At 37.9% G+C, this 14,502-nt stretch overlaps 1 protein-coding gene across 2 annotated transcripts in view; it reads right to left on the bottom strand.

Moving 5' to 3' along the window:
- The window catches only part of FAM117B (family with sequence similarity 117 member B), a 74,377-nt gene that overhangs the window by 19,726 nt on the left and 40,149 nt on the right, over window positions 1-14,502 (bottom strand). For both annotated transcript variants that reach the window (XM_047720782.1, XM_047720781.1), the window contains exons 3-4: window positions 8,335-8,427; window positions 6,973-7,086 (exon numbers count right to left, since the gene is read on the bottom strand). In XM_047720782.1, the coding sequence (XP_047576738.1) occupies window positions 6,973-7,086; window positions 8,335-8,427 (207 nt within the window). The remainder of the gene's footprint in view (window positions 1-6,972; window positions 7,087-8,334; window positions 8,428-14,502) is intronic.

Below are 14,502 nucleotides of genomic sequence, written 5' to 3'. Positions count from 1 at the left end.
TTTTTTAAAGATTTTATTTCTTTATTTGAGAGAGAAGCAGTGAGAGAGATCATGAGCGAGGAGAAGGTCAGAGGGAGAAGCAGACTCCCCGTGGAGCTGGGAGCCCGATGCTGGACTCGATCCCGGGACTCTGGGATCATGACCTGAGCCAAAGGCAGTCGTCCAACCAACTGAGCCACCCAGGCATCCCGCCCCTATTTATTTTAAAGATTTTATTTATTTATTTGAGAGAGAGAGAGCAAGAGAGAGCACAAGCAGGGAGGAGAGGAAGAGGGAAAAGCAGGCTCCCCACTGAACAGGGAGCCCCATATGGAGCTCAACCCCAGGACCCTGAGACCCTGAAGTGAGTTAAAGGCAGACGTTTAACTGAATGTGTCACCCAGGCACCCCTACATTTATTTTGGAGAGAGAGAGAGAGAGCATGCCCAAGCAGGGGTTAGGGAAGGTGGTGAGAGACTCTCAAGTGTCGATCGAGCATGGAGTCCGACAATGGGCTCAATCCCAACCCATGAGCTCATGACCTGAGCTGAAACTAAGAGTCAGACGCTCAACCAACTGAGCCACCCAGGCACCCGTGCATACAGGTTTTAATGGGAACACATGTTTTCAATTTTCTTGGGTACATACCCTGGAGAGAAAGTGCTGAGTCATACGGTAACCCTATGTTTAGCCTTTCTGAGAAACTGCCAGACTATTTTCCAAAGCGGTTGCACCACTTTAGATTCTTATCAGCAATAGATTAAGGGTTCCAATGTCTCCACAGCCTAACACTTAGCAGTCTTTTTAATTTTAGCCATCCTCGTATGTATAAAGTTGTATCTCACTGGAATTTTTTTTTTCCTTTTTTTTCTAGATTTTATTTATTTGAAAGTGAGAGAGAATGAGAAAGAGAAAGCCTGAGAGGGGAAAGGGTCAGAGGGAGAAGCACACTCCCCGCTGAGGGGGAGCCTGATACAGGACTTGATCCTGGGCCTTCGGATCATGACCTGAGCCAAAGGTAGTTGCTTAACCAACTGAGCCACCCAGGCACCCCTCACTGGAATTTTTTTTTTTTCTTAAGGTTTTATTTATTTATTTGACAGAGAGAGAGATCATAAGTAGACAGAGAGGCAGGCAGAGGGAAATGGAGAAGCAGGCTCTCCCTGAGCAGGGAGCCCGATGGGGGGCTCTATCCCAGGACCCTGGGATCATGACCTGAGCCCAAGGCAGAGACTTAATGACTGAGCCCCCCAGGCAACCCCCCTCACTGGAATTTTTTTTTTAAATCTTTATTTTTTATAAACATGTATTTTTATCCCCAGGGGTACAAGCCTGTGAATTGCCAGGTTTACACACTTCACAGGACTCACCATAGCACATACCCTCCCCAATGTCCATAACCCCACCCCCCTTCGCCCAACCTCCCTTCCCCCAGCAACCCTCAGTTTATTTTGTGAGATTAAGAGTCACTTACGGTTTGTCTCCCTCCCAATCCCATCTTGTTTCATTTATTCTTCTCCTACCCCCTTAACTCCCCATGTTGCATCTCCACGTCCTCATATCAGGGAGATCATATGATAATTGTCTTTCTCCGATTGACTTATTTCGCTAAGCATGATACCCTCTAGTTCCATCCATGTCATCGCAAATGGCATGATTTCATTTCTTTGGATGGCTGCATAGTATTCCATTGTGTATATATACCACATCTTCTTTATCCATTCATCTGTTGATGGACATCTAGGTTCCTTCCATAGTTTGGCAATTGTAGACATTGCTGCTATAAACATTCCGGTGCACGTGCCCCTTCGGATCACTACGTTTGTATCTTTGGGGTAAATACCCAGTAGTGCAATTGCTGGGTCACAGGGTAGTTCTATTTTCAACATTTTGAGGAACCTCCATGCTGTTTTCCAGAGTGGTTGCACCAGCTTGCATTCCCAGCAACAGTGTAGGAGGGTTCCCCTTTCTCCGCATCCTCGCCAGCATCTGTCATTTCCTGACTTGTTAATTTTAGCCATTCTGCTGGTGTGAGGTGGTATCTCATTGTGGTTTTGATTTGTATTTCCCTGATGCCGAGTGATGTGGAGCACTTTTTCATGTGTCTGTTGGCCATCTGGATGTCGTCTTTGCAGAAATGTCTGTTCATGTCTTCTGCCCATTTCTTGATTGGATTATTTGTTCTTTGGGTGTTGAGTTTGCTAAGTTCTTTATAGATTTTGGACACTAGCCCTTTATCTGATATGTCGTTTGCAAATATCTTCTCCCATTCTGTCAGTTGTCTTTTGGTTTTGTTAACTGTTTCCTTTGCTGTGCAAAAGCTTTTGATCTTGATAAAATCCCAATAGTTCATTTTTGCCCTTGCTTCCCTTGCCTTTGGCGATGTTCCTAGGAAGACGTTGCTGTGGCTGAGGTCGAAGAGGTTGCTGCCTGTGTTCTCCTCAAGGGTTCTGATGGATTCCTTTCTCACATTGAGGTCCTTCATCCATTTTGAGTCTATTTTTGTGCGTGGTGTAAGGAAATGGTCCAATTTCATTTTTCTGCATGTGGCTGTCCAGTTTTCTCAACACCATTTATTGAAGAGGCTGTCTTTTTTCCATTGGACATTCTTTCCTGCTTTGTTGAAGATTAGTTGACCATAGAGTTGAGGGTCTATTTCTGGGCTCTCTATTCTGTTCCATTGATCTATGTGTCTGTTTTTGTGCCAATACCATGCTGTCTTGATGATGACAGCTTTGTAATAGAGCTTGAAGTCTGGAATTGTGATGCTGCCAACTTTGGCTTTCTTTTTCAATATTCCTTTGGCTATTCGAGGTCTTTTCTGGTTCCATATAAATTTTAGGATTATTTGTTCCATTTCTTTGGAAAAAAATGGATAGTATTTTGATAGGAATTGCATTAAATGTGTAGATTGCTTTAGGTAGCATAGACATTTTCACAATATTTATTCTTCCAATCCAGGAGCATGGAACATTTTTCCATTTCTTTGTGTCTTCCTCAATTTCTTTCATGAGTACTTTATAGTTTTCTGAGTATAGATTCTTAGCCTCTTTGGTTAGGTTTATTCCTAGGTATCTTATAGTTTTGTGTGCAATTGTAAATGGGACTGACTCCTTAATTTCTTTCTTCTGTCTTGTTGTTGGTGAAGAGAAATGCAACAGTTTTCTGTGCATTGATTTTATATCCTGACACTTTACTGAATTCCTGTACAAGTTCTAGCAGTTTTGGAGTGGAGTCTTTTGGGTTTTCCACATATAGTATTATATCATCTGCGAAGAGTGATAGTTTGACTTCTTTGCCGATTTGGATGCCTTTAATTTCCTTTTGTTGTCTGATTGTTGAGGCTAGGACTTCTAGTACTATGTTGAATAGCAGTGGTGATAATGGACATCCCTGCCACCCTCACTAGAATTCTTAATTGCATTTCCTCACCGAACAAGGAATGATGGCACTTTTTTCAGGTGTTTAGTGGCTAGTTGTGTATCTTCTTTGGAGAACTCCCTATTTAGATCCTTTGCTCATTTTAAAATTGGGTTATCTTTTTATTACTGAGCCACAAGAATTCTGTATATATTCTAAATACAAGTGCTTTATCAAATAACATGATCTGCAAATATCTTTTATTTTGTCAGTTATATTTTCACTTTTTTGGTAAAGTGTCTTTTGAAGCACAAAAGTTTTTAATTTTTATAAAATCCATGTATGTATCTCCTTTGTTTTACACTTTTGGTGTCATGCCTAACAAACCTCAGCCTAATTCAACCCCACATTTATGCCTATGTTTTCATCTAAGAGCTTTTAGTATCATCTCTTACATTTATGTCTTTGATCCATTTTAAGTTACTTTTGTACACGGTGTGAGGTAGATGGATATATTTTTTTAACTCATATTTTATGTTTTAAAGATTTTATTTATTTGAGAGAGAATGAGAGTGAGAGAAAGAGCATGAGAGGGGAGAGGGTCAAAGGGAGAAGCAGACTCCCTGCTGAGCAGGCAGCCCAATGTGGGACTCAATCCTGGGACTCCAGGATCATGACCTGAGCCGAAGGCAGTTGCTTAACCAACCCGGCCACCCAGGCACCCCTTACCTTGTATTTTTTTTTTTTTTTTAAGATTTTATTTATTTGACAGAGTGAGAGAGAGAGAGAGATCACAAGTAGGCAGAGAGGCAGGCAGAGAGAGGGGGGGAAGCAGGCTCCCTGCTGAGCAGAGAGCCCGATGTGAGCCTCGATCCCAGGACCTTGAGATCATGACCCGAGCTGAAGGCAGAGGCTTAACCCACTGAGCCACCCAGGTGCCCCTTAACTCGTATTTTAAAGGCTAGAACTGGCATTACCCTTTTAGTCCTATCTCTCCACCGCTCTCTGATCATCACCTCACACACATTTAAAAAACTCAGATTCTGAACGCAAAATGCCTGGGTTAGAATATGAGCTTTGTCTCATATGACCTAAAACAAAATTCCTTAATTCTCTGGGCCTTAATTACCTTGTCCGTAAAACAAGGACAGTAACAAGCCCCACCCCCAAAATGAGGATTAAGTGCTAGTAATACATACAAAAGCTGAGTAGTGTTTGCCATATTGTAAGCACTTAATAGACTTCAACTATTAATTACTGCTTTCTAAATACCACTCAGATTTGGCCATTCTCTCTAGCACCATAGTTCCTAGCTTATTTTAGGCCACTGTCATTTCGTACTTGGATTATAAACCCTATTCTTTTTTTAAAAAAATATTTTATTTATTTTTGTTTGTGTGTCAGAAAGAAAGAGAGAGAGAGCACAAGCAAGGGGGACCAGTAGAGGGAGAAGAAGAATCGGGCTCCCTACTGAGCCCCAATGTGGGGCTCAATCCCAGGACCCTAAGATCATGACCTGAGCCAAAGGCAGACCGTTAACTGACTGAGCCACCCAGGCGTCCCTATAGACCCTATTCTTAAATGGTTTTCCTGCCTCTAATCTTGTCCTCCTCCAAATTTATTCTCTACTCTGAACTGACAATAACCACTATTAAAATCAATCTGCTGCATTTAAAAAAATAGTTTTTTGGTGCCTCTAAGATGAAGTCCAAACTTCTTAACAAGTGAGACATTAAGACTTTTAGGTTTTGCTGCTATTTAACTCTCTAGCCTAATCTCTTACTAGTACTCCTACCTGGAGCCATGATTTCTTCCACCTCTAGAAGACTAGCTCAGTCAGCTTTCAGGGATCTGCTTAGACACGAATTGCTCCAAAAAGCCTTTGTAGATGGCTCCAGAGCCAGTCCAAGGATAATTAATACCCATTATGTAATAGTGTCAACTCTCCCAAACACTACCAACACATTCATGACACGGGGTAGTAATTTTTTACTTACAGCTATCTGAGACTTGGTGGGGGGGCGGTATTTATCACTGCATCCCCTAACGAGTACTAGTATGAGTCATATGGTAGATATTTAATAAATGTTGCATGGATGGAGGAATGACCTCAAAAAGTATACAATCCCAAAGTGGTACTTTTCTCCACTAGAGAAAAGAACCAACTAAAAACCAAAGCTGTTAACTTCACAGAATCTTCATGTTCCACAGTCTGAAAGTTTCAATGACACACAACCACCATGGCACAGCTATCATGATGCTCATGTACTGCATCTCTGGTTGGCTGTGAGTGCTCAAAAAACTCAAGATGTTTGCTGGGTCAAGTATACAAAACTCAAGTTACATAAATTTACTTTTCAAGTTACTCTATTTTTTAGTCCTTACCTTCTCTGGAAAGAGAGGTTTCAGAGTTAAACATGAAATTTGTGCAAATGCCAATAATGTTATTCAACTTTTAAGAGGGGAAAGACAAATTTTGGTTAATTTTACTACTTTAATTGCTAATTTTAATGCAACTTAAAAAAAATCACTTCAGAAACTTACTAACTCCTAAAACATATCACTTAATTCAATAAAGTTCAATCTTAACTCCTATTCTACCTGAGGATAAAAATATAAGTTTGGAGATAAAAGGTGGCCTTATCTCTCAGAAATACATACAAATTATTAATGGATAAATTAGAGGGAGTAGAAGGTTGGCAAATTCACCTATAAAGCCACCTGAGTCTATAGCCTTTTGAAAGTAGGAGTTTGGTTTTGAGTTAGTATTCCAATTTTGACAGTTATTAGTCTATTCAAATTTTTCGTTTTTTATTTTTTCAATTTTGTATTTTCTATTTCTCCAAACATAAATGCAGTTTAAGTTTTTAAATGTATTACTGTGTACTCACATTTAATAATTAAAATACCTTAAAAATGGAAAAAAGCTGTTAGAAACTACAACCAAACTATAAATTTATGAAGTCAAATTTGACCCATGTATCAACATTTAAGGGCAAAATTAATTAAAAAAAACATATACTCCTACTTTCTCTTGAAAAAAAAATCCACATATACTTGGCTATCAGAAGCTATCACCCTCTAAAAAGGGGGGGCAAACTTTTTCTTGCTCTTTTTGACAAGGATGCCATCTGATTTCAATTCGGTTAAAGAGAAATGCTCCCTGCGTGAGCAATCAAGAGCCGTTCATAAGGTTCTCTACAGGAATCAAAGCAGTTAAAGGTTTTCCCCTACTAAAAGATTCTATGAGATGTATCATTATTATCCTCAATCTTCAGATGAGGAAATTGAGACTTAGAACAGGTTGTTCATCCCAGGTCCGATTCTATAGCCAATGCTTCTCTTTCTCTATTAGTCTGCCTCAGTATACTGAACTGATAAAGACACAAATATGAAATCAAAATATGTGATTAGCTATGCCCTCTAAAAGTCAAATCACAGATCACTAAAGGAAAGTATCACTTATCAACTTAGTATTCTAGGTTTTTTTTTTATTAAGGCTGATTCAGTATTTAATCACTGTTTCAAATATGCTTCTGGACATTTCTGTCCGGAAGAGTTACCTATAAAATAACATATCAGCAGGAAAACAACAAATCCCTTGTTTGGATTTTGCAGTATTTGTGCTCTTACCTGACACTGGTTAATAGCTGCATGGTTGCCATGGAATGGAGACTGTCTTTCTTTATCTCGATGATGTCGACTGCTGTGTTTACTTCTCTGCAACTGCTGGCGTAATTTTGCAATCTGAAAAGGAGAAGAATAAAAAGTAAATTAAAAAAGTGCATCAGAGTTTTCCAAACTACATAAAACATATCCTTCCTTAATAAGAATTGGTAAAATTCTTCCTTAATAAATCTTTTCTTTTAAAACCCTGTCTCTCTCTCTCTCTCTCTCACACACACACACACAAATAGAAAAAATAAAACCCTGTCACAAAATCTGATTTATTGTATGAAATTTATATATATACATATACCCACCCATTATGTGTGCATATATGTGTATCTTACTTTGAAGAGAAATAAAATTATGTTCCAACACTGTTCAGAGCCTTCGAGCTTCCCAGTACTAAACCAATGAAGTTTTCAGCACTTAGAATAACATTGTAGCTTTCAGAAAGAATTTAAAAATAATGAAAATTATTCTCACTGTCCTAAAAATGAGTGATTTTATTTAGATTTCTTTAAACACCTAGTCTTCAATAGCTCCAAAAATTTAACAGTATTTAAAAATCAAGCCATGAAATGCATTCACAGACACAATCTTTACATAACAAATATAATTTCAATCAATATTCTATATTACTCCTTGAGTAAATCTTCAGTTCTATATTATGTAAAGTAGAAACATCATAATTCTAAGCACAGAAAATGGTAATCAGCAAAGGGCCACAATGAGCTTGGTTGTATTGGGTTACTGAATTTCAAAAATACTACCATTATATACAGAAATAATAAATGTGAATCTGTTGTATCATTACAAGTTTATACATCTGATGCTTAGGTTATGTTAACAGGTATGGACTCTAGGGGTGCCTGGGTGGCTCAGTCGGTTAAGCATCTGCCTTCCGCTCAGTTCATGATCCAGGGTCCTGGGATCAAGTCCTGCACTGGGCTCTCTGCTTGGCGGGGAGTCTGCTTCTCTCTCTGCCCCTCACCCCACTTGTGCTCTCTTTCAAATAAATAAATTTAAAAAATCTTAAAAACAGAAACAAAACAGGTATGGACTCTGGTTTAATAAAACAAAAGGAGAAAGAAAAACATAAGCTGATAAATAATGTGTACACTTCCCTCATTCAAATCTTCATCCAATCAAAGTAATAACTATTTTCATTATTTTTCAAGTAAACAAAACAACCAAAAAAAATAAAAATAAAAACAACACAAAACAAAACAATGGAAACTGACAAATCCTTGTTGCCTACAACTTCAAGGAACTAGCCAAGGAAGGGATCAAACTTCCACATCCAGTTCTTGGACCCATTTTCCTGACCTCCTTAAGTTGATCTGTACTGCCCCATGACGCTGACCGCTTGTGAGACCCTTTCTTCTTTTCAGAGTATTCTTCGGCCCATGCACTCTCTGTCTATAATGGAGAAAAAGAGGGAAGGGGTAAGTTAAACATTTAACGATAAATGTATACCATATTTGCAACAAGATGGATGGACCTGAAGGGCATTATGTTCCATCAAATAAGTCAGGCAGAGAAAAACAAATACCATATGATATCACATGTGGAATCTAAAAAACAAACTCAGAGAAAAAGGAATCAGATTTGTGTTTATCAGAGGCACTCAAAGGGGGAGGTAGATGAAGGTGATCTCAAGATACAGACCTCCAGTTATAAGATAATTAAGTACTGGAGATGTAATGTACAGTAAGATGACTATACTTAACACTGCTATATGGTATACTTGAAAACTGCTAAAAGAGTAGATCCTAAAAGTTCTCATCACAAGAAAAAAAAAAATTTTTTTTTTACCTATATGAGGTAATGGATGCTAACTAAACTCACTGTGACAATCATTTCATAATGTGTATTCCAAGTCATACTGTACAAAAACTTATACAATGCTGTATATGCCAATTTTATCTCAATAAACCTGAAAAGGTTTCATTTCTTTAAAAAGTATACACTTTTCTATTATACAATGCATTCCCATTAAAGAAAATTAAGTCCTAGGATATTTAAAATAGCACAATAACCCAAAATTCTTCTAGCAGCACTTACTTTAATTATAATATTTTTGCCTATTTCCCTCATTTCTATTATTAATAAATGCTTAGTTATTATTTTTACATAAGTATAGCATTTGTTGAGCATACTAATAATAGCTAACATTCCTGTGATCTTATTATGTGCTAGGCACTTTCCTTTATAGAAGTATAGTGAAAGGTCTTCACCCTATTATCTGATTGAATATATATAAGAAGCTCTACAGGTTCTGCAGATAAGGAGGTCTGGTAAGTTGCCTAATGTCTCACAGCTGAGAAGTGGCAAAGCCAAGATAAAAATCTAAGACTCTGGAGTTCATAATCTTAACATCTATACAATGTCTGGACTTGATTTAGGTATCTACAAAAGTACAGCCTCACAAATGGTAAATCCTTAGTGGTTATACAAAATCCAGAATTCAAACACATTGTATTAGGGGAAAAAAAAAATACAAATGAGTTCTTAGTATGTGAAAATATGCTCAATCTCACCCGTAAGAACCAAGTTTTTTAAAACTTCGCTGAGACTGGGCAATCTGATACCGTACTTTCCTGTAGTGCTGGGGAATTGCAAATTAGTATAGCCTTTACAGAAGGAGGACTAAGCAACTGCTGTCAATGTTACAAATGCACATACTGTTGACTCACCTTTTGTAACTGATCATGCAGATGTACAAAATATATATCTTTGTGAACAAAATGATACAGCCTATTATTCCCAGGAGCACTACTTTTACAAGTAAAGGATTAGAACAATGTAAACAAAGGATTTGTTAAATAAATAACAAATAAATAAATAAATAAATAATGGTGTGTCTTAACAAAAGAATACTTATTCAGGTATAAAAAATGAATAAGGAAATTCACAATAATCTCTGTGAGACTGTTAAGTGAGAAACTCAAGGCTCACCACAGTGTGCATAGCAACTTCCTTTAACCAGTGCCACTAGAAAGAATATACACTATGTAAAATATCTCTGCAAGGATATACATGGTAACACAAGTAACATTAACAGTGGCCGCCTCATCCGAGGAAGATCCTTCCTTCACTGTACATACTTCTGTACCTCTTAAATTTTGTAGTGTAAGAGTGAATATATGGCCTATTCAAAACAATACCTCTCTATATGTGGATAGGGGTGGAGGGCAGGCCTTTTAGGAGAGAATCTTTCTATATGGATAGAGTAATGTCCTTAAATAAAAAACAAGGTTGTAAAAGAATATGTACACATCACATATATAGTATTCCTGCCAAAAATGTAGTAACTTGAATTAATTGTGGGGAAAAAACAAAAACCAAAACCACTCAAGTTGACAATACTCAACAAAAATACTGGCTTATACTCTTAAAAAATAACCAGGTCAGGAAAGACAAAGAAAAGCTAAGGAACTGTTTCAGATTAAAGGATATTAAAAAAACGTAACATCTAAATGCTGTGTCTGCTTTTTTTTTTTTTTAAGATTTTATATATTTATTTGACAGAGAGAGATCACAAGTAGATGGAGAGGCAGGCAGAGAGAGAGAGAGAGAGAGGGAAGCAGGCTCCCTGCTGAGCAGAGAGCCCGATCCGGGACTCGATCCCAGGACCCTGAGATCATGACCTGAGCTGAAGGCAGCGGCTTAACCCACTGAGCCACCCAGGTGCCCGCTGTGTCTGCTTCTTGACCGAATCCTGGCTTACAGGAGAAAATACTACAGAGAATATCACTGAGGAAACTTAAAAGCACCATATCAATGTTAAATCTCCTGGTAATCACTTTGGTAATTTTTATTTAAGTTCTTTTTCATATATATGTTTAAGTTTTTGAAAAGAGTCAGAGTGTCTGTGACTTACTAATAATTAGCAAATAGTAACAAGAGAAATTATTATCTATACTAAAAAAGAAAAAAACCGAAAAATGTTTGTCAGTGAATACAGGTGAAGAGTCTACTGGTATTTAATCTACTGTTCTTACATTTTTCTATAAGTGAGACTTTTTCAAAATGAAAAGATTTTTAAAATTAGGGCAATCTAAATATATTAAGTATAAAATTTAACTCAAGGAAAAGCAAAGGAATATAAAAGTTTCCTCTAGATCTGTTAAAAACAAATTGAAGATAATGAGAGCAAGAGAATTAAGCAAGAAAAATAAAAGTAAGCATGAAAAGCAATAGACAGCTTTGCTAATTTCTGATCTAAAAATGTGAAAAAAGGACAAGAACACCAGTGAAGTGGTAAAGCATCTAGAAATTTAGATTATTTCAGAATCCTCAGCTCAACCAAGAAAGGCAAACTACTGAGAAGCCAACCAAAGAGCTTATACAGAGGTCATTAGATTTAGGTCTGGAAAAGAAAAAAAGATTTTAACACTTTCCTTCCTTCTTAATATTACCAATTTTAACCAGTGGACCAAGGTTTTATACAAAATGCAAGAGTCACTCAAAAAGTAATTTTTTTATTTTTTTATTTTTTTTATTTTTTAAGATTTTATTTATTTATTTGACAGAGAGAGATCACAAGCAGGCAGAGAGGCAGGCAGAGAGACAGGAGGAAGCAGGCTCCCTGCTGAGCAGAGAGCCCGATGCGGGACTCGATCCCAGGACTCCAAGATCGTGACCCGAGCCAAAGGCAGCGGCTTAACCCACTGAGCCACCCAGGCGCCCCAAAAAGTAATTTTTTTAAAAAGCTGATCCACCTCTTCAGTACTCTCATTTCATAACACTAAGACATAGTGTAGTGTTGCTATGAACTGCTACCTTCAGTAATTCAGCATTTTAGTCTCTAATTTACAAAGTATTTAATTTTATTAGGTTTTTAAAAAACATTTTATTTATGCATTTGACAGAGAGAGAGAAAGTGTGAGCACAGGCAAAGAGAAGGGCAGAAAGAGAGGGAAAGATGGGCTCTCCACCGAGCATGGAGCCCAATGCAGGACTTGATCCCAGGACACTGGGATCATGACCTGAGCCGAAAGCAGACGCTCAACCCAGGCTTTCCAAATGGTCAGTTTTTAAAAGAATCTTTAAAAGAACATGGGAGGTGGGGGGACAGGAGGCAGAGGTTGGGGACAATATAGTATTAAGCAGTGTATCAAACTCTAAAGCAGAAGTGGCAGACCAGCCCTGCTCCACTGGCAACGGCAAGCTACAGTACTGCTAGAGAGACTCTCAGACTCTTTGAGTTCACAGGGAATGACCAAAGTGTGCCAAAGATATAGAAAAAAAGGAATGATGCCATATTTTTGCTATCTTTGTGTCAAGTAAGGACACAAATAATCATGTACAATAGAATTTTAATCACACACTCATGCTCATGACCCAAAACAAATAATGGGGTGAGGGGGGAGCAGAGGATAAGCAATCAACATCTTAAAAACTTGCTCCATATTCCTAATTTTAACGCTGCCTTTCTCTGTATTTTCCAGAACCTCCTCTTTCCATTCCCACTCATCCCTAAGATACCTAGACCTTAGACTCATACATAATTTTTTTTTTTTTTTTAAATGAAGAACCAGGGCTCAAAGTGGTGACATGGTATGTTTTGTCAAAAGCCTTGGAGGAACTCCCTGGAAGTACCCATCTATAATATAAAATAAATTACTTCCATCATACTTACTGCTCTAGCACTGTATGGACCAGGGCTGATAAAAGAGCCCGGGGCCTCTCATCAAGGGCAAAAATAGCCAATCAGGCCCAATAACTGTTAGCCCAAATCTTTTTCAACATAATGCTCCAGGAAGCTAATAGCAATCAACAAAATGCATAAGACTGGAAACCAACATGCCATCCTTGTTCTGACAATAATCAAAGGTAGTAGTTTTAATGGCAAGCATTTACGAAATGCTTACTATGTGCCACACATTGTTCTAAGGGTTTACACGTATTTCTTTGTTTAATCCTTATAATAATCTTAAAAGATTGGTACTATTCTTCTCCCATTTTACAAAGAGGAAACAAAGGCAAAGAAGTGACTGACTCCAAAGAAGATACACAAAAAGCACATGAAAAGATGCTCAACATCATTCATCATTAGGAAAATATAGATAAAACCCGTAAGATACAATTTCATACCTATTAGGATACCTATACTGAAAAAGAACAGGAAAATAATGCTTGGTGAGGATATGGAGAAATGGGAGCCCTTATAAATTACCGGAGGGAACACAAACTGGTGCAGCTGCCATGAAAACAGTATGGCAGTTCCTCTAAAAGCTAAATATATGACTCAGCAATTTCACTCCTATATATGTACCAAAAGGAATTGAAAGTGGAGATTCAAACAGATACCTATAAAGCAATGTTCATTTCAGCATTGTTTAGAATAGCCAAAATTTGCAAAAAGCCCAAATGTCCACAGATAAATGGATAAACATGTTTACCAATACAATGGAATATTATTCAGCCAGGAAAAAGAAATGGTTCAACATGGATAAACCCTGAAAACATAATGCTTAGTGAAATGAATCAGATATAGAATTACAAATATTGTATGCTTCCACGAATATGAATTACCTAGAACAAGCAAAATCACAGAAACAGAAAGCTGAATAGTGGTTACAGGGGCTAGAGAAAGAAAGAGGAGTTACAGAGTCTTGTTTAGGGTGATAAAAAGTTTTGGAAACATAATGGCAATGGTTGCACAATGTTATGAATGTAATTAATGCTACTTAATTGTTTTACCTAAAAATTACAAATTTTATGTTATATATATTTTACCAAATTTTAAAAAGCTGATTTAAGGGGCACCTGGGTGGCTCAGTCAGTTAAGCATCCAACTACTGGTTTCAGCTCAGGTCATGATCTTCAGGTCATGAGATCAAGCCCTCCATTGGGCTCCATGCTCAGCATGGAATCTGCTTGGGAATCTCTCTCTCCCTCTCCCTCTGCCTCTTCCTCCAGCTCATGCTCTTTCTCTCTCTCCCTAAAATAATCAAAAAAATCTTGGGGCACCTGGGTGGCTCAGTCAGTTAAGCGTTTGCCTTTGGGTCAGTCATAATCTAAGGATCCTGGCATCAAGTCCCGCATTGGGCTCCCTGCTCAGTGGGGAGCCTGCTTCTCCCTCTTCCTCTGCTGCTCCCCTTGCTTGTGCTCTCTCTCTCTCAAATAAATAAAATCTTAAAGAAAAAGAAAACAACTTAAAAAAACTGACTTAATTAACTAGCATACATACCTTAGGGAGTCCAACACCTACCAAGAGGGAATCTGAGAACTAATGCACATGGAAGAGCAGAGCACCCAGCTACTGCTGCATTATACCTTGGGAGATTCTAATGTGAGCTTTACAAGCAAGATAAACAGTATGATAATTGTAAGTTTTCTTTAGATTTGTACCCTTAACATTCCCAATTTGGGGGACATTTAGAAAAAGGTGAAGCAAGTATGAGGTTTATACTTTAATTCAATGTAGTCAGAGCTAGGTGGGCTCCCACTGGCTTCTAGGATTGTTTATTCTTACTGATAAGACAA

This window comes from Lutra lutra, chromosome 3, assembly GCF_902655055.1.
Source record: "Lutra lutra chromosome 3, mLutLut1.2, whole genome shotgun sequence".
NCBI classification, from domain to species: domain Eukaryota; kingdom Metazoa; phylum Chordata; class Mammalia; order Carnivora; family Mustelidae; genus Lutra; species Lutra lutra.
This window is presented reverse-complemented; position numbering and strand designations above follow the sequence as displayed.